Source organism: Heterodontus francisci, chromosome 8 (assembly GCF_036365525.1).
Source record: "Heterodontus francisci isolate sHetFra1 chromosome 8, sHetFra1.hap1, whole genome shotgun sequence".
Taxonomy (NCBI): Eukaryota; Metazoa; Chordata; class Chondrichthyes; order Heterodontiformes; family Heterodontidae; genus Heterodontus; species Heterodontus francisci.
Window position 1 is genome coordinate 119,461,672 of NC_090378.1, and position 25,573 is coordinate 119,487,244.

Sequence of the window (25,573 nt, forward strand, 5' to 3'; positions counted from 1 at the left end):
CTCTCCCCTACCTCTGTCTCCCCACTCTCTCTATCAGTCTCCCTCTGTCTGTCCCACTATCCCCTCTCTCTGTCTCTCTCTCTCCCTCTCTCGCTGCCCCTTCTTTCTCTTACTCCCTGCTCTCTTTCTCTGTTTGTCTCTCACTCCCTCCTCCTCACTGCCTGCTCCCCAGTCCCTGATCCCTGCTCCCCACCCTCCACTTCCCACTCTCCACTGCCCACTCTCCACTGCCCACTCTCCTCTCCCCACTACCCACACTCCACTCCCCACTCCACGCTCTCCACTCCCCACTGTCCGTTCTCCACTCCCCACTCCACGCCTCTACTCCCCACTGTCCGTTCTCCATTCCCACTCCACGCTCTCCACTCCCCACTGTCCTTTCTCCACTCCCCATTCCACGCTCTCCACTCCCCACTGTCCGTTCTCCACTCCACGCTCCCCACTCCCCACTGTCCGTTCTCCACTCCACGCTCTCCACTCCCCACTGTCCGTTCTCCACTCCCCACTCCACGCTCTCCACTCCCCACTGTCCGTTCTCCACTCCCCACTCCACGCTCCACTCCACGCTTTCCACTCCCCGCTCTCCAATCCCGGTTCCCCTGTCTCTGCTGCCCATTCCCCATCTGTTCATTCTCCATCAATGTGGATTCCAGAGACAGGATGTGAATGACACTCTCCCGCTGGGCACAGCCACGTTGTGTGGGTCGGGGATCCTCACAAAAATAGAGCTGCCCACCGAAGTGCTTTGCAGGGCTGAAGTCTGGCCCATGGGCCGTATGCTGGAAAACCATATTCTAATTCTTCACCTCCAAGTGTCAAAGTAAGGCCTTTTTCCTTGTGACGTCTGTGATAGTGAAACGTGCCATTGCATCTTCAAAACGTAGCAGCCACACCTACAGACAGTACTGGGTAACACACTCAAACTCAGAGACACACACCTACAGACAGTACTGGGTAACACACTCACACTCAGAGACACACACCTACAGACAGTACTGGGTAACACACTCACACTCAGAGACACACATCTACAGACAGTACTGGGTAACACACTCAAACTCAGAGACACACACCTACAGACAGTACTGGGTAACACACTCAAACTCAGAGACACACACCTACAGACAGTACTGGGTAACACACTCAAACTCAGAGACACACACCGACAGACAGTACTGGGTAACACACTCAAACTCAGAGACACACACCTACAGACAGTACTGGGTAACACACTCAAACTCAGAGACACACACCTACAGACAGTACTGGGTAACACACTCAAACTCAGAGATACACACCTACAGACAGTACTGGGTAACACACTCAAACTCAGAGACACACACCGACAGACAGTTCTGGGTAACACACTCAAACTCAGAGACACACACCTACAGACAGTACTGGGTAACACACTCAAACTCAGAGACACACACCTACAGACAGTACTGGGTAACACACTCAAACTCAGAGACACACACCTACAGACAGTACTGGGTAACACACTCAAACTCAGAGATACACACCTACAGACAGTACTGGGTAACACACTCAAACTCAGAGACACACACCGACAGACAGTTCTGGGTAACACACTCAAACTCAGAGACACACACCTACAGACAGTACTGGGTAACACACTCAAACTCAGAGACACACACCTACAGACAGTACTGGGTAACACACTCAAACTCAGAGATACACACCTACAGACAGTACTGGGTAACACACTCAAACTCAGAGACACACACCTACAGACAGTACTGGGTAACACACTCAAACTCAGAGACACACATCTACAGACAGTACTGGGTAACACACCCACACTCAGAGATACACACCTACAGACAGTACTGGGTAACACACTCAAACTCAGAGACACACACCTACAGACAGTACTGGGTAACACACTCAAACTCAGAGACACACACCTACAGACAGTACTGGGTAACAGACTCAAACTCAGAGACACACACCTACAGACAGTACTGGGTAACACACTCAAACTCAGAGACACACACCTACAGACAGTGCTGGGTAACACACTCACACTCAGAGACACACACCTACAGACAGTACTGGGTAACACACTCAAACTCAGAGACACACACCTACAGACAGTACTGGGTAACACACTCACACTCAGAGACACACACCTACAGACAGTACTGGGTAACACACTCACACTCAGAGACACACACCTGCAGACAGTACTGGGTAACACACTCACACTCAGAGACACACACCTACAGACAGTACAGGGTAACACACTCACACTCAGAGACACACACCTACAGACAGTACTGGGTAACACACTCAAACTCAGAGACACACACCTACAGACAGTACTGGGTAACACACCCACACTCAGAGATACACACCGACAGACAGTACTGGGTAACACACCCACACTCAGAGATACACACCTACAGACAGAACTGGGTAACACACCCACACTCAGAGATACACACCTAAGGACAGTACTGGGTAACACACCCACACTCAGAGATACACACCTCCAGACAGAACTGGGTAACACACCCACACTCAGAGATACACACCTACCGACAGAACTGGGTAACTCACCCACAATCAGAGATACACACCTATAGACAGTACTGGGTAACACACTCAAACTCAGAGACACACACCTACAGACAGTACTGGGTAACACACCCACACTCAGAAACACACACCTACAGACAGTACAGGCTAACACACCCAAACTCAGAGATACACATCTCCAGACAGAACTGGGTAGCACACCCACACTCAGAGATACACACCTACCGACAGAACTGGGTAACTCACCCACAATCAGAGATACACACCTGCAGACAGTACTGGGTAACACACTCAAACTCAGAGACACACACCTACAGACAGTACTGGGTAACACACTCAAACTCAGAGACACACACCTACAGACAGTACTGGGTAACAGACCCATACTCAGAGACACACACCTGCAGACAGTACTGTTTAACACACCCACACTCAGAGACACACACCTGCAGACAGTACTGTTTAACACACCCACACTCAGAGACACACACCTACAGACAGTACTGGGTAACACACCCACACTCAGAGACACACACCTGCAGACAGTACTGTTTAACACACCCACACTCAGAGACACACACCTGCAGACAGTACTGGGTAAGACACATACTCAGAGACACGCACCTACAGACAGTACTGGGTAACACACCCACACTCAGAGACACACACCTGCAGACAGTACTGTTTAACACACCCACACTCAGAGACACACACCTGCAGACAGTACTGGGTAAGACACATACTCAGAGACACGCACCTACAGACAGTACAGGGTAACACACCCACACTCAGAGACACACACCTGCAGACAGTACTGGGTAAGACACACACTCAGAGACACACACCTACAGACAGTACTGGGTAACAGACCCATTCTCAGAGGAACCCACCAAATGACTGCACTGTGTAATACACACATACTTAGACGTACACACCTACTGAGAGTACTGGATAGCTATGAAGAGAGACTGGATAGGCTAGGGTTCTTTTCCTTAGAGCAGAGAAGGCTGATGGATGACCTGATTGAGGTATATAAAATTATGAGGTGCATTGATAGGATAGATAGGAAGAAACCTTTTGCCTTAGTGGAGGGGTCAATAACCAGTGTGCATAGATTGAAGCTAAGAGGCAGGAGGCTTAGAGGAAAAGAATTTTCACCCAGAGGGTGGTGCGAATCTGGAACGCACTGCCTGAAGACTTGGTAGAGGCAGGAACCCTCACAACATTTAAGATGTATTTAGATGAGCACTTGAAATGCCACAGCATACAAGGCTACGGGCCAAGTGCCAGAAAATGTGATTAGAATAAATCGGTGCTTGATGGTTGGCAAAGACACGATGGGCTGAAGGGCCTGGTTCTGTGCTGTATAACTCTATGATTCTATAACACACCCACACTCAGAATCACACACCTACAGACAGTACTGGGTAACCCACACACACTCAGAGACACACACCTACAGACAGGGCAGGGTAACCCACACACACTCAGACACACACACCTACAGACAGGACAGGGTAACCCACACACACTCAGACACACACACCTACAGACAGTACAGGGTAACCCACACACACACAGACACACACACCTACAGACAGTACTGGGTAACCCACACACACTCAGAGACACACACCTACAGACAGGACAGGGTAACCCACACACACTCAGACACACACACCTACAGACAGTACTGGGTAACCCACACACACTCAGAGACACACACCTACAGACAGGACAGGGTAACCCACACACACTCAGAGACACACACCTACAGACAGTACTGGGTAACCCACACACACTCAGACACACACACCTACAGACAGTACTGGGTAACCCACACACACTCAGAGACACACACCTACAGACAGGACAGGGTAACCCACACACACTTAGACACACACACCTACAGACAGGACAGGGTAACCCACACACACTCAGACACGCACACTTACAGACAGTATAGGGTAACCCACACACACTCAGACACACACACCTACAGACAGTACTGGGTTACCCACACACACTCAGACACACACATCTACAGACAGTACAGGGTAACCCACACACACTCAGATACACACACCTACAGACAGTACAGGGTAACCCACACACACTCAGACACACATACCTACAGACAGTACTGGGTAACCCACACACACTCAGACACACACACTGACATACAGTACTGGGTAACCCACACACACTCAGACACACACACCTCCAGACAATACAGGGTAACCCACACACACTCAGACACACACACCTACAGACAGTACAGGGTAACCCACACACACTCAGACACACACACCTACAGACAGTACAGGGTAACCCACACACACACAGACACACACACCTCCAGACAATACAGGGTAACCCACACACACTCAGACACACACACCTACAGACAGTACTGGGTAACCCACACACACTCAGACACACACACCTACAGACAGTACAGGGTAACCCACACACACACAGACACACACACCTACAGACAGTACTGTGTAACCCACACACACTCAGACACACACACCGACAGACAGTACAGGGTAACCCACACACACACAGACACACACACCTACAGACAGTACTGTGTAACCCACACACACTCAGACACACACACCAACATACAGTACTGGGTAACCCACACATACTCAGACACACACACCTACAGACAGTACAGGGTAACCCACACACACTCAGACACACACACCTACAGACAGTACAGGGTAACCCACACATACGCAGACACACACACCTACAGACAGTATTGGGTAACCCACACACACTCCGAAACACACACCTACAGGATGTAAATGTGTTGGAATCAGTTCAGAGAAGGTTTATTAGACTAATACTTGGAATGTGCAGGTTTTCCTCTGAGGAAAGGTTGGACAGGTTAGGTTTATATCCACTGGAGTTTAGAAGAGTAAGAGGTGACTTGATGGAGACATATAAGATTCCTGAGGGGTTTTGACAGGGTGGATGTGGAAAGGTTGTTTCTTCTTGTTGAAGAAACTAGAACTTGGGGTCACTATTTAAAAATAAGGTGTCACCCATTTAATACAGAGTTGAGAATTCTTTTATTTCCAAGGGTCGTGACTCTTTGGAACTCTCTTTCTCAAAAGGCGATGGAAGCAGAGTCTATAAATATTTTTAAGGCAGAGGTGGATAGATTCTTGATAAGCAAGGGGGTGAAAGGTTATCATGGGTAGGAGGGAATGTGGTGTTGAGATTACAATCAGATCAGCCATGATCTTATTGAATGGTGGAGGAGGTTCGAGGGGCCGAGTGGCCTACTCCTGTTCCTAATTCATATGTTTGTATTTATGTTTGTAATCAAATCTTATGCTAATGTGCTATTGATTGAGAGTTCAACCAGCCAATCATTAGAATCACTTGCTGAAATACAGCCAATCAACTGACAGGAATGTGGGACATTTCCAAAGTACTCCCGAGACATTTACTGAATATTCTTAATGTTTATTACCTTTTACAGATTTACATTTACAGTAAAAAGACTTGAATAAACAGCTCAGTGAGAGGAAGCTGGAGAAATTCACAGGGAGAATGAAGGTTTATTAAAACAGTTGTGGAGATTTTCTCAATAACATGAGAATCCTGTCGCTTTAAACAGAGACTAAACTTTAAATTGTAACTGCAGGGTGAGCAGGAAGGAGGTCTGGTTTACTGAAGCAGCGACTTCTGAGGTTCACATTATTTTAGCTCAGCTGACAGTCTTCAGCATCTTAGAGAGGTTTTACTTGGCATCACGAGTCTACATTGTCCAATCAAACACTCCCAGGGCAGGTACAGTACGGGTTAGATACAGAGTAAAGCTCCCTCTACACTGTCCAATCAAACACTCCCAGGGCAGGTACAGTACGGGTTAGATACAGAGAAAAGCCCCCTCTACACTGTCCCAATTTAGTGCCTTAACCCCTGATCCTCAGAGGTGTCTCAGACCCAGTCACGAGAAGGAAGAGAGTTGAAATTCCGTGCTGACAATGACCTTTATCCTCCCAGCTCACCCCTGTTATATTTAAAGTTGTGTCTCCTCTGCGGACTGTCTCTAACATTCTACACACATTCTGATCTGCTCACACTCTTACTGAGGGGAGAGGACAGGGTCTCGTGGGTGAGGGCACAGGAGAAGCGGGCGTTGGACTCCCAGTCAGAGCCAGAGAGGGTCAGCAGGCTGCTGACACTGTAGGTGCTGTCCGAAGCTCGCAGGTAATTGCTGGTCTGAACTCCGGCCGAAATGGCTGCACCGTCCTTCTTCCACTCCACCCCCACTTCATCGGGATAGAAGTGATCGGCAAGGCACACCAGGGTGGCAGTGCCCTTGGCCTTGACCTCCTCCGGCGAGGGGGGCATCAGGGTCAGTGTGGGTTGAGACTTCTCTCGGCCTGAAAGAGAAGAGAAAAACTGTTAATCACTGCATGTTTGTGTATTTCTGTGTTCTATTTGTATATTTTTTGCTCTCTGTATATATTTGTGTGTTTTATGTATATATTTGTGTCTTTTGTCGGTATATTTGTGTGTCCTCTGTATATATTTGTGTGTTTTATGTATTTATTTGTGTGTTCTGTCTGTACATTTGTGTATTCTCTGTGTATATTTGTGTGTTCTATGTGTATATTTATGTGTATGTTTCTGTGGGTGTTTCTGTGTTTGGAATTGTCACATCAGATAACAGACAGCTGAGTTAATGAACTACGGCTGGTGTTGAATCGTTAGAAATGAGCACCATCACTTCTTAATTTGCCTCGCTTGCTAGGTTTAGTCTAAAATACAAAGACAGTGGATGGTTTGATGTTCAACTGGTTAAATTGTGTTCGACTGCTCTTGGAAGTATGATATGGTAGTTTTTTTTATTCATTCATGGGATGTGGGCGTCGCTGGCCAGGCCAGCATTTATTGCCCATCACTAATAGCCCTTGAGAAGGTGGTGGTGAGCTGCCTTCTTGAACTGCTGCAGTCCATGTGGGGTAGGTACACCCACAGTGCTGTTAGGCAGGGAGTTCCAGGATTTTGACCCAGTGACAGTGAAGGAACGGCGATATAGTTCCAAGTCAGGATGGTGTGTGGCTTGGAGGAGAACTTGCAGGTGGTGGTGTTCCCATGCAACTGCTGGCCTTTCCTCCTAGGTGGCCAGCCTTTGACCTGCTCTTGTAGCCACAGTATTTACAGGGCTACTGCAGTTCAGGTTCTGGTCAATGGTAACCCTCAGGATGTTGATAGTGGGGGATTCAGCGATCGTAATGCCATTGAATGTCAAGGGGAGATGGTTAGATTCTTTCTTATTTGAGATAGTCATTGCCTTTCACTTGTGTGACGCGAATGTTACTTGTTACTTATCAGCCCAAGCGTGGACAGTGTCCAGGTTTTGCTGCATTTCTAGATAGTCTGTTTCCGTTTCTGTGGATTCGCGAATGGTGCTGAAGGTTGTGCAATCATCAGCGAACATCCGCTCTTCTGACCTTATGGTGGAGGGAAGGTCATTGATGAAGCAACTGAAGATGGTTGGGCCTAGGACACTATGCTGAGGAACTCCTGCAGTGACGTCCTGGAGCTGAGATGATTGACCTCCAACAACCACAGCTATCTTCCTTTGTGCTAGGTATGACTCCAAACAGTCGAGAGATTTCCCCCTGATTCACACTGACTCTAGTTTTGCTCGGGCTTCTTGATTCCAGACTCAAATGCTGCCTTGATGACAGTTATTACTGAAATGAGTCTGAAAGAAGGGCAGGAATGGCAGCTCAATATTCCTGATACTGAGTTTCCCAACGGGATAGAGAGGGAGAGAAAAAAGGAGAAGGGTTTCACAATATTAGTCAAAAGAAAAAATCGCAGCTGTGAGGAGGGATGATATTCAAGCAGGATCATCGAATGAGGACATTTGAATGAACGTAGGAACAAAAAAGGGGCAATCACATTGCTGCACTATATATAGACCAGGGGTCGGTAACCTTTATTACCTGAAGAGACTGTTTTCAAAAATATTACCTAAAATAAAAACTACTGGCAGCGTCAAGACCAAAATTCAGCATTTCTAAACCAAATACCTTCTAAATTGCCAAGTGTCTCTGGTAGAATGCACACTTTGTATATATAATAAATAAAATACATGTATTGAATTTATGTATCAATAGAAAAAAAGTCAAAATCAGAATAGGTTTCACTCTGAATTATTGCATTTTTTTGACTTGTTTTTGTATAATTTTGTCAGTAAAGTCAAAATTTAAAAAAAAAATTTAAATTCAGACGTGCAGAATTAAGACAATTTTTTCAGCTATTGATTCTCGTAATAAAAAAGAAGTTTCTAATAGCAGAATAATTTATCATCTCAGTGATATTAGAAACAATAATGGTCACAAACATAAAAGCTGTTCCTCCAATGGAAGCTGTACCACTCAAACAAGTTCATTTAGACAATGATGATGCTTTTCATTTAAATAATCATTTGAAACTATAAAGTACAACATAATGATTAGTCTTTTATCCCCACAATAAAAACACAGTTTACTTTCCTTGACTGAATTTTTTCGGCCTTTTTCATGTTAATGTGATCCAACTGGAAAAGGTTGGCAGCTGTAAATGAGCTGTTAAAGAGTCACATGTGGCTCCGGAGCCGCAGGTTCCAGACTCCTGCTATAGACCCTCAAACAGTCAGAGGGAGAGAGAAGAGAAAATGTGTCGGCAAATTACTGAAAAGTGCAGAAACAACAGGCCAGTAATAGGAGGGGATTTCAACTTTCCAAATATTAACTGGGATAAATTCAGTATAAAAGGTACAGAGGGCGCAGAATTCCTAAAATACATTCGGGAGAACTTTTCTCATCAGTAGAAAGACCAACAAGAGAAGATACAGTTCTGGACTTAGTTTTCAGGAATGAATCTGGGCAGGTGGAAGGGGATCAATGTGAGAGTGTTTTAGTGGCAGTGATTATAATTCAGTTAGATTTAGAGCAGTTATAGAAAAGGATAAAGATGGACCAAGAGTAAATGTTTTAAACTGGGAAAAGGCCAATTTTACTAAGCTGAGATGTGATTTGTCAGAATTAGACTGGAAACAGCTACTTGAAGGTAAATCAGTGTCAGAGCAGTGGGAGGCATTCAAGGAGGAGATAGTGAGGGCTCAGAACAAACATGTTCCCACAAAAGAAAAAGGGTGAGACTCCCAAATCTCCATTTACCACAGATGGCAAAGAGCATACACAGTAGGATAAGGTACAAAAGGGAAACTTATATTGGATACTGAGATCTTGATACTGCAGAAAACCTGGAGAAGTGTAGAGAGTTCAGGGGTGAAATTGAAAAGGAAATTAGGGAAACAAAGAGAGGACATGAAAAAATATTAGCTAGTAAAATCAAGGAAAACCCAAAGATGTTTAATAAATACATATAGAGCCGGAGAATCACTAAGAAAAGAGCGGGGTAAATTGGAGTCCAAAAACCTAACCTGTGTGTGGAGGCGGAGGATGTGGACATGTTTCTGAATGAATACTTTGTGCCTTTTTTCACAGAGAGTGACAAAGCAGACATTGTAGTTAAGGAGGAGGAGTGTGAAATCTTGGATGGGATAAACTTAGTGAGGGAGGAAATATTAAGGTGTTTCACATCCTTGAAAATGGATAAATCACCAGGCCCAGGTGAAATGTATCCCAGGCTGCAAAGGAAGCAATGGGAGAAATAGCGGAGGCTCTGATCCTCATTTTCCAATTCTCTCTGGTTAAAGGCATGGTCCCTGAGGACTGGAGGACTGCTAATGTTGTACTGTTGTTTAAAAAGGAAAGAATGGATGGACCAAGTAATTACAGATCAGTCAGCATAACCTCGGCAGTGGGAGAATTATTGGAAAAAGTTCTGAGAGACAGTAAAAACCATCATTTAGAGAAACACGGGATTAATTCAGGACAGTCAGCATGGATTTGTTAAGGGAAGTTTGTGTCTGACTAACGATTACATTTCATGAGGAGGTTACAAGGAGTGTCAAAGTGGGCGTCATGTTTGATATAGTCTACATGGATTTTAGCAAGGCCTTTGATAAGATCCCACATGGCAGACTGGTCAGAAAATTAAAAGCCCATGGGATCCAAGGAAAAGTGGGAAATTGGATCAAAAATTGAGTCAGTGACAGGAAGCAAAGTTTTATTGTCAACGGGTGTTTTTGTGAGTGGAAAGCTGTTTTCAGTGGGGTTCTGCAGGGCTCAGTACTGGGTCCACTGCTGATTATAGTATCTTTCAATGATTTAGATTTAAATGGAAGGGGTATTAAGAAGTTTGTAGATGATACAAAAATAGGCCTTGCGGTTGATAATGAGGAAAAAAGCTGTAGACTGCAGGAAGATATCAATGGACTGGTCAGGTGGGCAGAAAAATAGCAAATGGAATTCAGTCCAGAGAAATGTGAGGTAATGCATTTGGGGAGGACAAACGAGGCAAAGGAATATCCAATAAATGGGATGATACTGAGAAGTGTAGAGGAACTGAGGGACCTTGGAGTTCATGTCCACAGATCCCTGAAGGTCGCAGGACAGCTAGATAAGGTGGTTAAGAAGGCTTACGGGATGCTTGCCCTTATTCGCTGAGGCCTGGAGTATAAGGGTAAGGAGGTTATGCCAGAACTGTAGAAAACACTAGTTAGACCACAGCTAGAAAACTGTGTACAGTTCTGGTCACCACATTACAGGAAGGATGTGATCAAACAAGAGGGGGTACAGAGGAGATTTACGAGGATGTTACCAGGAATGGAGAATTTTACCTATGAGGAAAGATAGGATCGGCTGGGATTGTTATCTCTGGAACAGAGGAGACTGAGGGGAGATTTAATTGAGGTGTATAAAATTATGAGGGGCCTAGATAGAGTGGATAGGAAGGACCTACTTCCCGCAGCAGAGAGGTCAATAACCCAGCGGCATAGATTTAAATTAATTGGTGGAAGGGTGAGAGGTGAATTGAGGAGTAATATTTTCACCCAGAGGGTGTTGGGGGTCTGGAACTCACTGCCTGAAAGGGTGGTAGAGGCAGAAACTCTCATCACATTGAAAAAACACTTGGATATGCACTTGAGGTGCCGAAACCTACAGGGATATGGGAATAAGAGCTGGAAAGTGGGATTAGGTTTGTTAACTCATTTTCAGCTGGCATGGAAACCATGGGCCGAATGGCCTCATCTGCATTGTAAATCTTTCTATGTTTCTCTGTATAAATGTCTCTAATGAAGGTTTATCACCAATTCAGCACTGAAATGGTTAATAGTAAGAGTGTTTAAAGACTCAGTGTCCCTTTAAGACACTGTTAACCTGACAGGAAGCTCGAACTGTAGATCAGTCTATCTGGAGGAAACAGGCTCAGTGTTAACAAATCTCAGATCACACACACATCCTGAGAACTTTCTCCGAGAACACTGGAGCAGACTTGTATCAACACATGTCAGAAAGGATTCATGTTGGGTGTCGGTGCAGAAGGTTTTCGATTTCATTTAAAACCTTCTTGTCCAACACTGGGGTGAGGTCAAGGGTGAGGTTATAATCAGTCTCAGTGTACTGGGGTCAGGCAGGGTCACTGCTCCAAATGATCCCATGACCCCTGGAAGGTGAGAGTGTGCGCGAGGGTCAGGATCAGGAGCCTCCAAACTCAAAGAAAGACTTGCATTTCTATAGTGCCTGTCACTACCTCAGGATGTCCCAAAGTGTTTTACGGCCAATTGTGCACAGCAAGATCCCAGACAGCTGAGTGATAATGAGCAGATAATCTGATTTTCAGTGCTGTTGGTTGAGTGATAAACATTGTCCAGAACACCGAGGAGAACTCCCCTGCTCTTCTAATAGTGCAGTGGGATCCTTTACATTCACCTGAGAGGGCAGACGTCAGTTTGTCTCATCTGAAAGACAGCACCTCTGACAATGCAGCACTCCCTCAATACTGCACTGTAGTGTCAGCCTGGATTATGTGCTCCAGTCTCTGGAGTGGGACTTGAAGCCACGACATTCTGACTCAGAAGTGAGAGTGCGACCCACTGAGGCAACACTAAAACCTCACAGTCGAATAGCCTGCCATTCTCAACCTCCCGGCTCACACTTGGAGGAATGAGGCCACTTGGGGAGGGTGGAGCTGTGCCCCAGCCAGAGATAGTGCCTTCAGGAGAGAGATGGAGAGCAGATTACGGGAGACCTGTAGTCTAGAGGGGTGACATTTAACCAGTCGATGGCAGGTGCTGAGCCCTTTCCCCGTAAGTATTATGTAAGTCGATGGGGAAAGTGGGAGGGGCACTAGAGTAACACCTTTGTTGCTGCTGAAACTCTTGCTATCTGCTCAGTCATGTCTAATAAACACACAGACAAATCAGACAAACATTAGTCGGTTTTCTGTGGATTTTCTGCTGGGTTCAGCTTTAATCAACAGGGTATTGTGGGAGCTCCCGGTTAATAAAAAGAAAAGAAAGACTTGTATTTATATCGAGTATTTCACACCTCAGGACCTCCCAAAGTCATTTACAGACAATGAAGGACTTGTTTAAAGAGCAGTCACTGTTTGAATGCAGGAAATGTGGCAGACAATTTGTGCACAGCAAGATCCCACAAACAGCAATGAGGTAAATGAACATTTTCAGTGACATCGGTTCAGAGATAAATATCAGTGTCATGCAGGCCCCCACCTGCCAAGAATGAGGCACATTAATTTCACCATATGAACACTGCTTTTTAATCTGTTGCTGGAGTAAAGAAAGAACTTGTTTTTAAAAAACAACACCAGGCCCTTGACTGGAAAGACATTGGCATAATAACAGACAGAACTTGGAAGGGACAAAAGACCATTTCCTGACAAATTCAATCCACAATGGACTTTTGAATACCAGACATTGAGGATGGAGGAGCTCCCATTCCAGCTTGACTGCTAAGATGGCCGACTACACCATCGGACATGGCCAGACCAGTTTAGTCACATGACTAACTGGCTGTTGTAGTTTTTTGAATTTGAACTTGCCACAGAGAATTTGAACTCAGAAAGCTGTTTGCTCCTGGACTGAAAAGACTTTTCATGGCTGGCTTGCCACTGTCTCTCTCCCATTGGCTTTCATCTCTCTGACCAGCTTCAGGAATCATTGAAGACATATGAACCGCAAGAGGGAAAAGTCTCCCACAGTGAACAAGGTTTAAGAAGAATACTGGGCCCCAATGAAAAGCAACACCTACCGACAAGCAAGGACTACAGTGAGCTCGAAGCACAGTAACAAAAACTCTCTTCAGAGATTGCCTCAAACCTCTGCACTTTATTTTTCTTCTGCTCTTTTCTGTCTCTATTTGCATGTGTGTATCGCATATGCATGCTAGCATGGGGCATGGCGTGTATCCGTACGCGTTAACTGAATTAGAGTTTTAGTTTAAGTTTTAATAAATTTCACCTTTCTTCTTTAAACCTAAGAAAACCTGTTTGTGCTCATTTCTTTGCCTCACACAGTGTGTTTCAAATTAAATCTTGTTACAGTAAGACCAGGTGAAGGCTGTGAAAGACCCCTAGAGACTTTCATCACCTGGTCAGAACAATCGACCTGAACTTGACCCAAAGACAAAGCAACTGAGAGTCTCCCCAAAACCCTGGAACACTGAAGCCACTGGATTGGGAGCCCTGCTGTCGCTGTTTGTCATCAGAACTTTGACAAGAGATAAGCAGGGAGTGGACAGAGCAGAGTTAAAGCTGGGGGAGGTGGGACCTTGGTGTCTCACTGTGCTGGTGCTGAGATCAGTTCTATCAGAGACTGTGACAGAGACCCAGAGCTCACACTGAGACTGGCAGGAGTCTAGTGAGGGATTTCACTCCATGGAGCAGGAATGTGACCACAGTCTGCAAACGTCCAGATCTCCTCTACACACTCGGTAAAAGTTGGTTACTTATATCTTGCTGGTTAAAGGGGGAATGTAACTAAAGAAATACAGCTGGGCACCCTGTTATACACAGTGCTCTTCAATGAACCATTTCATTGACTGCAGCTCCTTACTAACACCTTCCACTATTCAGCATTTGTGTTTTCAAAAGTTTCAGTATTTAAAGGATTAATAACGGAGGATTGAGGTTTACTTACTCAGTCTGAGCTTGGTTCCTTTACCGAACGTAAACCACACTGACAGCTTCCAGTGCAGGGGCTGTACAATATCCTCTGCTCTCTGTTTCACTCACTCACTCTCACCCTCTCTCTGTCTTTCACTGTCACTGTGTCTCTCTCTCTGTCACTCTTTGCCTGTGTGTATGTGTGTCTCTGTCTCTCACACTCTCTCTATATATATCTATTTGTCTCTGTCTCTATGTGTGCTTCTGTCTGTCTCTGTCTGTGTGTGTCGTTCACAGTGTGTCACACTCTGTCTCTGCTACTTTGGGTTTCTCTCACATTCTGTCTCTCTCTCATTGTTTTCTCTCACTCTGTCTCTTTCACTCTCTCATTATGTCCCTCTCTCTCACTCCCTGTTACTCTGTCTCTGTCACACGCTCTCTCTCTCTCACACTCTCTCTCAATCTGTCTCTCTCTTTCTCTCACTCACTCTGTCTCTCTTTCTCACTCTCTCTCACTCCCTCACTCTGTCTCTCTTTTTCTCCCTCTCACTGTCTCTCTCTTTCTTTCTCTCTCACTCTCTCTCTCTTTCTCACTCTCACTCTCTCATTCTGCCTCACTCTGTCTCTCTTTTTCTCCCTCTCACTATCTCTCTCTTTCTCTCTCTCTCACTCTCTCACTCTGTCTCTCTCTCACTCTGTCTCTATTTCTCACTCTCTCTCACTCTCTCACTCTGTCTCTCTTTTTCTCCCTCTCACTGTCTCTCTCTTTCTCTCTCTCTCACTCACTCTCTTTCTCACTCTCACTCTCTCTCATTCAGTCTCACTCTGTCTCTCTTTTTCTCCCTCTCACTATCTCTCTCTTTCTCTCTCTCTCACTCTCTCACTTTGTCTCTCTTTCTCACTCTGTCTCTCTTTTTCTCCCTCTCACTCTCTCTCTCTTTCTCTCTCTCTCACTTTCTCTCTCTCTGTCTCTAACAGACTGGGATGAATTCTCCCGGTGCCATGGAGACGGGGTTCTCATTTGGAGGTTGGGCAGGACTGGGAAAAATACGACGAGCCGTGTCAACATGGCTCCCTGACACATTCCCGCCTCCGGGTTACTTTCCCATGGGTGTACTGGGAACCGGTCATCTGCTGCCTCCATGGAGATGGGCAGACAATTAGAGCAATGAAGTTCACATTTAGGGGCCATTTTTGAGCCGGTGCTGGTATTTTACCAACGTCGGAGCGGCCTCCCCACCCCCGAGTGCGGAGGCCACCAGCTCAATGGAGGAGGCCTCCCGGCAGCAGGCCAGGGGACCATCGGAGACGGAGACTCTATGTCCCAATGACAGAGCTACAGGGATGAAAAGCTGCAGTCCCGCCTGTTAATAATCCTGTGGAGGAGTTTCCTAACCCTAACCCTCTTCAACCTGATGGCCCAACTGGCTTCAGCCCTTTTTATTTTACTATTCCTCTGCAGGCAGCCAAGGGCGTCTCCATGTTGAGGGGCCCTCACTCTCGCCTGCCTGTTTCAGCAGGGCCCACCTCTCCCGGTGGAGCTGCCAGCCTGACATCACTGTGGGCCCTCTGATTGGGCCTGCAGGCTCGGGAGCCTGACTGCCATCATTAATAGGACAGTGAGTGTGGAGGTGACCAATTAAGAGGCTGCCTCCCAGAAAGTTGCTCCGGCGAGTGCTGATGACATGGGCAGGCTCGGGACCCTCATATAGGCCAGAAGTCAGAGTCCCAATGTCCACTGGGCCAACCAGCCATCTCTCTCTCTCACGCTGTCCCTCTTGTGCTCTTTCCCTCTGTCTATCTCACTATCTCCCTCTCTCTCTTTCTCTCATTCTCTTTCTCTCACTCTTTCTCTCTCTCTATCTGTCTCTCTCTAGCACTTTCTCTCTCTCTCCTACTGTCTCTCTTTATCTCTCTCTCTCTCTCTCACTGTCTCTCTTTCTGTCATTCTCTCTCTCCCACTGTCTCTGTTTCTCTCTCTCTCCTGCTGTCTCAGCTTCACTCTCTCTCTCTGTTTGAATTCCATGCTGCCATGCTTGGGAAAGTTGGGAATTCTACTTGTCGATGATAAATCTTCCAGCTGCTCTTCCCACCACATCAGATGGAAAAACCTGGAGCCACTCAATTCCTGGAAAATGAAAATCTCCCAGCTAACCGAGCTCACCTGCCTGTGCCCTGGAGAAAAGGGGAGGAGTGTTTCTGTAAATGTGATGTTTCTGTTGCTGACTCTGGTCTTCCTCATGGACCATTTGAAAACAGTGAGTTTCAGAGTCGGTGGATCATGTCTACATGGAGTGGGAGAGGTTGTGGCCCCTGTTCCATTATTTGAAGGGGCTGCTCCTCATCCTCTGGTTCTAATTCAGGCCCACACTCCTGATCTTTGGCCACCCAGTGCAGAGGGGACTGGGCAGGTTGGAGGCCCCTCCTCGTGGGTCTGCTCCTGGGCCTGGCCAAGGTGTCCATCCACAGGCCCGAGTTGGATGGGACCCATGGGGGTGGTGGCACTGGCTGCCAGTCTCTCTACCATGGCATTGTCCCCACCCGGGTGGCCCTGGAGAAGGAGCAGGGGGTGTCTGCTGGGTCACTTGAGGCCTTCAGGCTGCAGTGGGCACCACAGGGACAGGAGTGTGTAGTGGATCGTGGAAATAACATCAGGCTTTAATTTGTTCAGTTTGCTTTCTATTTATGATTTCAGTTTTATTCATTTCGACACTTTTCTAAATTGGATTTTGATTGGTGAAAATTGTGTCATCCAGATTGTCCAATCAGATGATAAGAAACCTGTTTCCATAGTAACTGACCTGGGGTGTCTGACCTGGGATGGGGGGTCAATAATAATGATCAATAATTAGTCTGTGCTCATGAAGCGACTCCACGAGAACCCAGAGAGAATCGAATGAAGCAAAATGTCAAATCTCCAGAGCTGTGAGATTCTCACTGATGAAGACAGCAGCTCCTCGTCCTCTCTAAACTCCTCCATCCTTTCTCAATTCCTCACACCGTTCAGGGGAATGTTTCTGTCAACACTCTCATCGACACATGTGGCAGCAATGCACAAAACAGCAAATATTTCCCAGATAGATAAGACAGGAGATTGAAGCAACTGTTTTAATAGAACGTCTGTTTATTATATAATAAATATAACTGTGGGATGTGTCGGTACAGGAGGTGGGACTGTGTGTCCATTATTAAATATTATATATAACTGTGGGATGTGTCAGTACAGGAGGTGGGACTGTGTGTCCATTATTATATATTATATATAACTGTGGGATGTGTCAGTGCAGGAGGTGTGACTGTGTGTCCATTATTATATATTATATATAACTGTGGGATGTGTCAGTACAGGAGGTGGGACTGTGTGTCCATTATTATATATTATATATAACGGTGGATGTGTCAGTACAGGAGGTGGGACTGTGTGTCCATTATTATATATTATATATAACTGTGGACGTGTCAGTAGTGAAATTGGGACTGTGTGTCCATTATTATATATTATATATAACGGTGGATGTGTCAGTAGAGAAATTGGGACTGTGCGTCCCTTATTATATATTATCTATAACTGTGGAACGTGTTAGTCGAGGAGGTGGGACTGTGTGTCCATTATTATATATTATCTATAACTGTGGGATGTGTCAGTCGAGGAGGTGGGACTGTGCGTCCCTTATTATATATTATCTATAACTGTGGAACGTGTTAGTCGAGGAGGTGGGACTGTGTGTCCATTATTATATATTATATATAACTGTGGGATGTGTCAGTGCAGGAGGTGTGACTGTGTGTCCATTATTATATATTATATATAACAGTGGGTTGTGTCAGTACAGGAGGTGGGACTGTGTGTCCATTATTATATATTATATCTAACTGTGGGATGTGTCAGTACAGGAGGTGGGACTGTGTGTCCATTATTATATATTATATATAACTGTGGGATGTGTCAGTACAGGAGGTGGGACTGTGTGTCCATTATTATATATTATATATAACTGTGGGATGTGTCAGTGCAGGAGGTGGGACTGTGTGTCCATTATTATATATTATATATAACTGTGGGATGTGTCAGTGCGGGAGGTGGGACTGTGCGTCCCATATTATATATTATATATAACAGTGGAACGTGTCAGTCGAGGAGGTGGGACTGTGCGTCCCTTATTATATATTATCTATAACTGTGGAACGTGTTAGTCGAGGAGGTGGGACTGTGTGTCCATTATTATATATTATATATAACTGTGGGATGTGTCAGTGCAGAAGGTGGGACTGTGTGTCCATTATTATATATTATATATAACTGTGGGATGTGTCAGTGCAGGAGGTCGGACTGTGTGTCCATTATTATACATTATCTATAACTGTGGGATGTGTCAGTGCAGGAGGTGGGACTGTGTGTCCATTATTATATATTATATATAACTGTGGGATGTGTCAGTGCGGGAGGTGGGACTGTGCGTCCCATATTATATATTATATATAACAGTGGAACGTGTCAGTCGAGGAGGTGGGACTGTGCGTCCCTTATTATATATTATCTATAACTGTGGAACGTGTTAGTCGAGGAGGTGGGACTGTGTGTCCATTATTATATATTATATATAACTGTGGAACGTGTCAGTCGAGGAGGTGGGACTGTGCGTCCCTTATTATATATTATATATAACTGTGGAACGTGTTAGTCGAGGAGGTGGGACTGTGCGTCCCTTATTATATATTATATATAACTGTGGAACGTGTCAGTCGAGGAGGTGGGACTGTGCGTCCCTTATTATATATTATATATAACTGTGGAACGTGTCAGTCGAGGAGGTGGGACTGTGCATCCATTATTATATATTATATATAACTGTGGGATGTGTCAGTGCGGGAGGTGGGCTGTGAGTCCATTATTATATATTATATATAAATGTGGAACATGTCAGTCGGGTAGGTGGGACTGTGCGTCCATTATTATATATTATATATAACTGTGGAACGTGTCAGTCGAGGAGGTGGGACTGTGTGTTCATTATTATATATTATATATAACTGTGGAATGTGTCAGTGCGGGAGGTGGGCTGTGAGTCCATTATTATATATTATATATAAATGTGGAACATGTCAGTCGGGTAGGTGGGACTGTGCGTCCATTATTATATATTATATATAACTGTGGGATGTGTCAGTGCGGGAGGTGGGACTGTGTGTCCATTATTATATATTATCTATAACTGTGGGATGTCAGTGCGGGAGGTGGGACTGTGTATCCATTATTATATATTATATATAACTGTGGGATGTGTCAGTGCGGGAGGTGGGACTGTGTGTCCATTATTATATATTATCTATAACTGTGGGATGTGTCAGTGCGGGAGGTGGGCTGTGAGTCCATTATTATATATTATATATAAATGTGGAACATGTCAGTCGGGTAGGTGGGACTGTGCGTCCATTATTATATATTATATATAACTGTGGGATGTCAGTGCGGGAGGTGGGACTGTGTGTCCATTATTATATATTATATATAACTGTGGGATGTGTCAGTGCGGGAGGTGGGACTGTGTGTCCATTATTATATATTATATATAACTGTGGGATGTGTCAGTGCGGGAGGTGGGACTGTGTGTCCATTATTATATATTATATATAACTGTGGGATGTTTCAGTGCGGGAGGTGGGACTGTGTTTCCATTATTATATATTATATATAACTGTGGGATGTGTCAGTGCGGGAGGTGGGACAGTGTATCCATTATTATATACTATATATAACTGTGGGATGTTACAGTGCGGGAGGTGGGACTGTGTTTCCATTATTATATATTATATATAACTGTGGGATGTGTCAGTGCGGGAGGCGGGACTGTGTTTCCATTATTATATATTATATATAACTGTGGGATGTGTCAGTGCAGGAGGTGGGACTGTGTGTCGATTATTATATATTATATATAACTGTGGGATGTGTCAGTGCAGGAGGTGGGACTGTGTGTCGATTATTATATATTATATATAACTGTGGGATGTGTCAGTGCGGGAGGTGGGACTGTGTGTCCATTATTATATATTATATATAACTGTGGGATGTGTCAGTGCAGGTGGTGGGACTGTGTGTCCATTATTATATATTATATATAACTGTGGGATGTGTCAGTACAGGAGGTGGGACCGTGTGTCCATTATTATATATTATATATAACAGTGGGATGTTTCAGTGCAGGAGGTGGGACTGTGTGTCCATTATTATATATTATATCTAACTGTGGGATGTGTCAGTACAGGAGGTGGGACTGTGTGTCCATTATTATATATTATATATAACTGTGGGATGTGTCAGTACAGGAGGTGGGACTGTGTGTCCATTATTATATATTATATATAACTGTGGGATGTGTCAGTACAGGAGGTGGGACTGTGTGTCCATTATTATATATTATATCTAACTGTGGGATGTGTCAGTACAGGAGGTGGGACTGTGTGTCCATTATTATATATTATATATAACTGTGGGATGTGTCAGTACAGGAGGTGGGACTGTGTGTCCATTATTATATATTATATATAACTGTGGGATGTGTCAGTGCAGGAGGTGGGACTGTGTGTCCATTATTATATATTATATATAACTGTGGGATGTGTCAGTGCGGGAGGTGGGACTGTGCGTCCCATATTATATATTATATATAACAGTGGAACGTGTCAGTCGAGGAGGTGGGACTGTGCGTCCCTTATTATATATTATCTATAACTGTGGAACGTGTTAGTCGAGGAGGTGGGACTGTGTGTCCATTATTATATATTATATATAACTGTGGGATGTGTCAGTGCAGAAGGTGGGACTGTGTGTCCATTATTATATATTATATATAACTGTGGGATGTGTCAGTGCAGGAGGTCGGACTGTGTGTCCATTATTATACATTATCTATAACTGTGGGATGTGTCAGTGCAGGAGGTGGGACTGTGTGTCCATTATTATATATTATATATAACTGTGGGATGTGTCAGTGCGGGAGGTGGGACTGTGCGTCCCATATTATATATTATATATAACAGTGGAACGTGTCAGTCGAGGAGGTGGGACTGTGCGTCCCTTATTATATATTATCTATAACTGTGGAACGTGTTAGTCGAGGAGGTGGGACTGTGTGTCCATTATTATATATTATATATAACTGTGGAACGTGTCAGTCGAGGAGGTGGGACTGTGCGTCCCTTATTATATATTATATATAACTGTGGAACGTGTTAGTCGAGGAGGTGGGACTGTGCGTCCCTTATTATATATTATATATAACTGTGGAACGTGTCAGTCGAGGAGGTGGGACTGTGCGTCCCTTATTATATATTATATATAACTGTGGAACGTGTCAGTCGAGGAGGTGGGACTGTGCATCCATTATTATATATTATATATAACTGTGGGATGTGTCAGTGCGGGAGGTGGGCTGTGAGTCCATTATTATATATTATATATAAATGTGGAACATGTCAGTCGGGTAGGTGGGACTGTGCGTCCATTATTATATATTATATATAACTGTGGAACGTGTCAGTCGAGGAGGTGGGACTGTGTGTTCATTATTATATATTATATATAACTGTGGAATGTGTCAGTGCGGGAGGTGGGCTGTGAGTCCATTATTATATATTATATATAAATGTGGAACATGTCAGTCGGGTAGGTGGGACTGTGCGTCCATTATTATATATTATATATAACTGTGGGATGTGTCAGTGCGGGAGGTGGGACTGTGTGTCCATTATTATATATTATCTATAACTGTGGGATGTCAGTGCGGGAGGTGGGACTGTGTATCCATTATTATATATTATATATAACTGTGGGATGTGTCAGTGCGGGAGGTGGGACTGTGTGTCCATTATTATATATTATCTATAACTGTGGGATGTGTCAGTGCGGGAGGTGGGCTGTGAGTCCATTATTATATATTATATATAAATGTGGAACATGTCAGTCGGGTAGGTGGGACTGTGCGTCCATTATTATATATTATATATAACTGTGGGATGTCAGTGCGGGAGGTGGGACTGTGTGTCCATTATTATATATTATATGTAACTGTGGGATGTGTCAGTGCGGGAGGTGGGACTGTGTGTCCATTATTATATATTATATATAACTGTGGGATGTGTCAGTGCGGGAGGTGGGACTGTGTGTCCATTATTATATATTATATATAACTGTGGGATGTTTCAGTGCGGGAGGTGGGACTGTGTTTCCATTATTATATATTATATATAACTGTGGGATGTGTCAGTGCGGGAGGTGGGACAGTGTATCCATTATTATATACTATATATAACTGTGGGATGTTTCAGTGTGGGAGGTGGGACTGTGTTTCCATTATTATATATTATATATAACTGTGGGATGTGTCAGTGCGGGAGGCGGGACTGTGTTTCCATTATTATATATTATATATAACTGTGGGATGTGTCAGTGCAGGAGGTGGGACTGTGTGTCGATTATTATATATTATATATAACTGTGGGATGTGTCAGTGCAGGAGGTGGGACTGTGTGTCGATTATTATATATTATATATAACTGTGGGATGTGTCAGTACAGGAGGTGGGACCGTGTGTCCATTATTATATATTATATATAACAGTGGGATGTTTCAGTGCGGGAGGTGGGACTGTGTTTCCATTATTATATATTATATATAACTGTGGGATGTGTCAGTGCAGGTGGTGGGACTGTGTGTCCATTATTATATATTATATATAACTGTGGGATGTGTCAGTACAGGAGGTGGGACTGTGTGTCCATTATTATATACTATATATAACTGTGGGATGTTTCAGTGCGGGAGGTGGGACTGTGTTTCCATTATTATATATTATATATAACTGTGGGATTTGTCATAATGGGAGGTGGGACTGTGTTTCCAATATTATATCTTATATATAACTGTGGAACGTGTCAGTCGAGCAGGTGGGACTGTGCGTCCATTATTATATATGAGATATAACTGTGGGATGTGTCAGTGCGGGAGGTGGGACTGTGTGTCCATTATTATATATTATATATAACTGTGGAACGTGTCAGTCGAGGAGGTGGTACTGTGCGTCCATTATTATATATTATATATAACTGTGGGATGTGTCAGTGCGGGAGGTGGGACTGTGTGTCCATTACTATATATTATATATAACTGTGGAACGTGTAAATCAAGGAGGTGGGACTGTGTCTCCATTATTATATATTATATATCACTGTGGAACGTGTCAGTCGAGGAGGTGGGACTGTGCGTCCATTATTATATATTATATGTAACTGTGGAAAGTGTCAGTCGAGGAGGTGGGACTGTGTGTCCATTATTATATATTATATATAACTGTGGGATGTGTCAGTGCGGGAGGTGGGACTGTGTGTCCATTATTATATATTATATATAACTGTGGGATGTGTCAGTACAGGAGGTGGGACTGTGTGTCCATTATTATATATTATATATAACTGTGGAACGTGTCAGTCGAGGAGGTGGGACTGTGCGTCCAATATTATATATTATATATAACTGTGGGATGTGTCAGTGCGGGAAGTGGGACTGTGTGTCCATTATTATATATTATATACAACTGTCGGATGTGTCAGTGCGGGAGGTGGGACTGTGTGTCCATTATTATATATTCTAGATAACTGTCGGATGTGTCAGTACAGGAGGTGGGACTGTGTGTCCAATATTATGTCTTATATATAACTGTGGGATGTGTCAGTGCGGGAGGTGGGACTGTGTGTCCATGAACATATATTATATATAACTGTGGGATGTGTCAGTACAGGAGGTGGGGCTGTGTGTCCAATATTATATATTATATATAACTGTCGGATGTGTCAGTACAGGAGGTGGGACTGTGTGTCCAATATTATATATTATATATAACTGTCGGATGTGTCAGTACAGGAGGTGGGACTGTGTGTCCAATATTATGTCTTATATATAACTGTGGGACGTGTCAGTCCAGGAGGTGGGACTGTGTGTCCATTATTATATATTAGATATAACAGTGGGATGTGTCAGTACAGGAGGTGGGACTGTGCGTCCATTATTATATATTATATATAACTGTGGGATGTGTCAGTTCAGGAGGTGGGACTGTGTGTCCATTATTATATATTATATATAACTGTGGGATGTGTCAGTGCAGGAGGTGCGACTGTGTGTCCATTATTATATATTATATATAACAGTGGGATGTGTCAGTGCGGAAGGTGGGACTGTGCATCCATTATTATATATTATATATAACAGTGGAACGTGTCAGTCGAGGAGGTGGGACTGTGCGTCCCATATTATATATTATATATAACAGTGGAACGTGTCAGTCGAGGAGGTGGGACTGTGCGTCCCTTATTATATATTATATATAACTGTGGAACGTGTTAGTCGAGGAGGTGGGACTGTGCGTCCCTAATTATATATTATATATAACTGTGGAACGTGTCAGTCGAGGAGGTGGGACTGTGCGTCCCTTATTATATATTATATATAACTGTGGAACGTGTCAGTCGAGGAGGTGGGACTGTGCATCCATTATTATATATATATATAACTGTGGGATGTGTCAGTGCGGGAGGTGGGACTGTGTGTCCATTATTATATATTATATATAACTGTGGGATGTGTCAGTGCGGGAGGTGGGACTGTGCGTCCATTATTATATATTATCTATAACTGTGGGATGTGTCAGTGCGGGAGGAGGGCTGTGAGTCCATTATTATATATTATATATAAATGTGGAACATGTCAGTCGGGTAGGTGGGACTGTGCGTCCATTATTATATATTATATATAACTGTGGGATGTCAGTGCGGGAGGTGGGACTGTGTGTCCATTATTATATACTATATATAACTGTGAGATGTGTCAGTGCGGGAGGTGGGACTGTGTGTCCATTATTATATACTATATATAACTGTGAAATGTGTCAGTGCG

The 25,573-nt window shown here is 44.3% G+C and overlaps 1 long non-coding RNA gene and 1 gene segment (V, D, J or C); one reads left to right on the forward strand and one right to left on the reverse strand.

The window, feature by feature from the left end:
* Positions 1-6,027: 6,027 nt before the first annotated feature.
* LOC137373108 (Ig kappa chain V region Mem5-like) overlaps positions 6,028-25,573 on the reverse strand; it is a 60,748-nt gene continuing 41,202 nt past the window's right edge. Inside the window, 2 exon segments of the V gene segment in view lie at positions 6,028-6,974; positions 14,657-14,695. Of these exon segments, the coding sequence occupies positions 6,646-6,974; positions 14,657-14,695 (368 nt within the window).
* Positions 14,007-25,573, forward strand: part of LOC137373109 (uncharacterized) — a 57,306-nt gene continuing 45,739 nt past the window's right edge. The window contains exon 1 of the long non-coding RNA XR_010975585.1: positions 14,007-14,450. This is a non-coding gene — a long non-coding RNA (uncharacterized lncRNA). The remainder of the gene's footprint in view (positions 14,451-25,573) is intronic.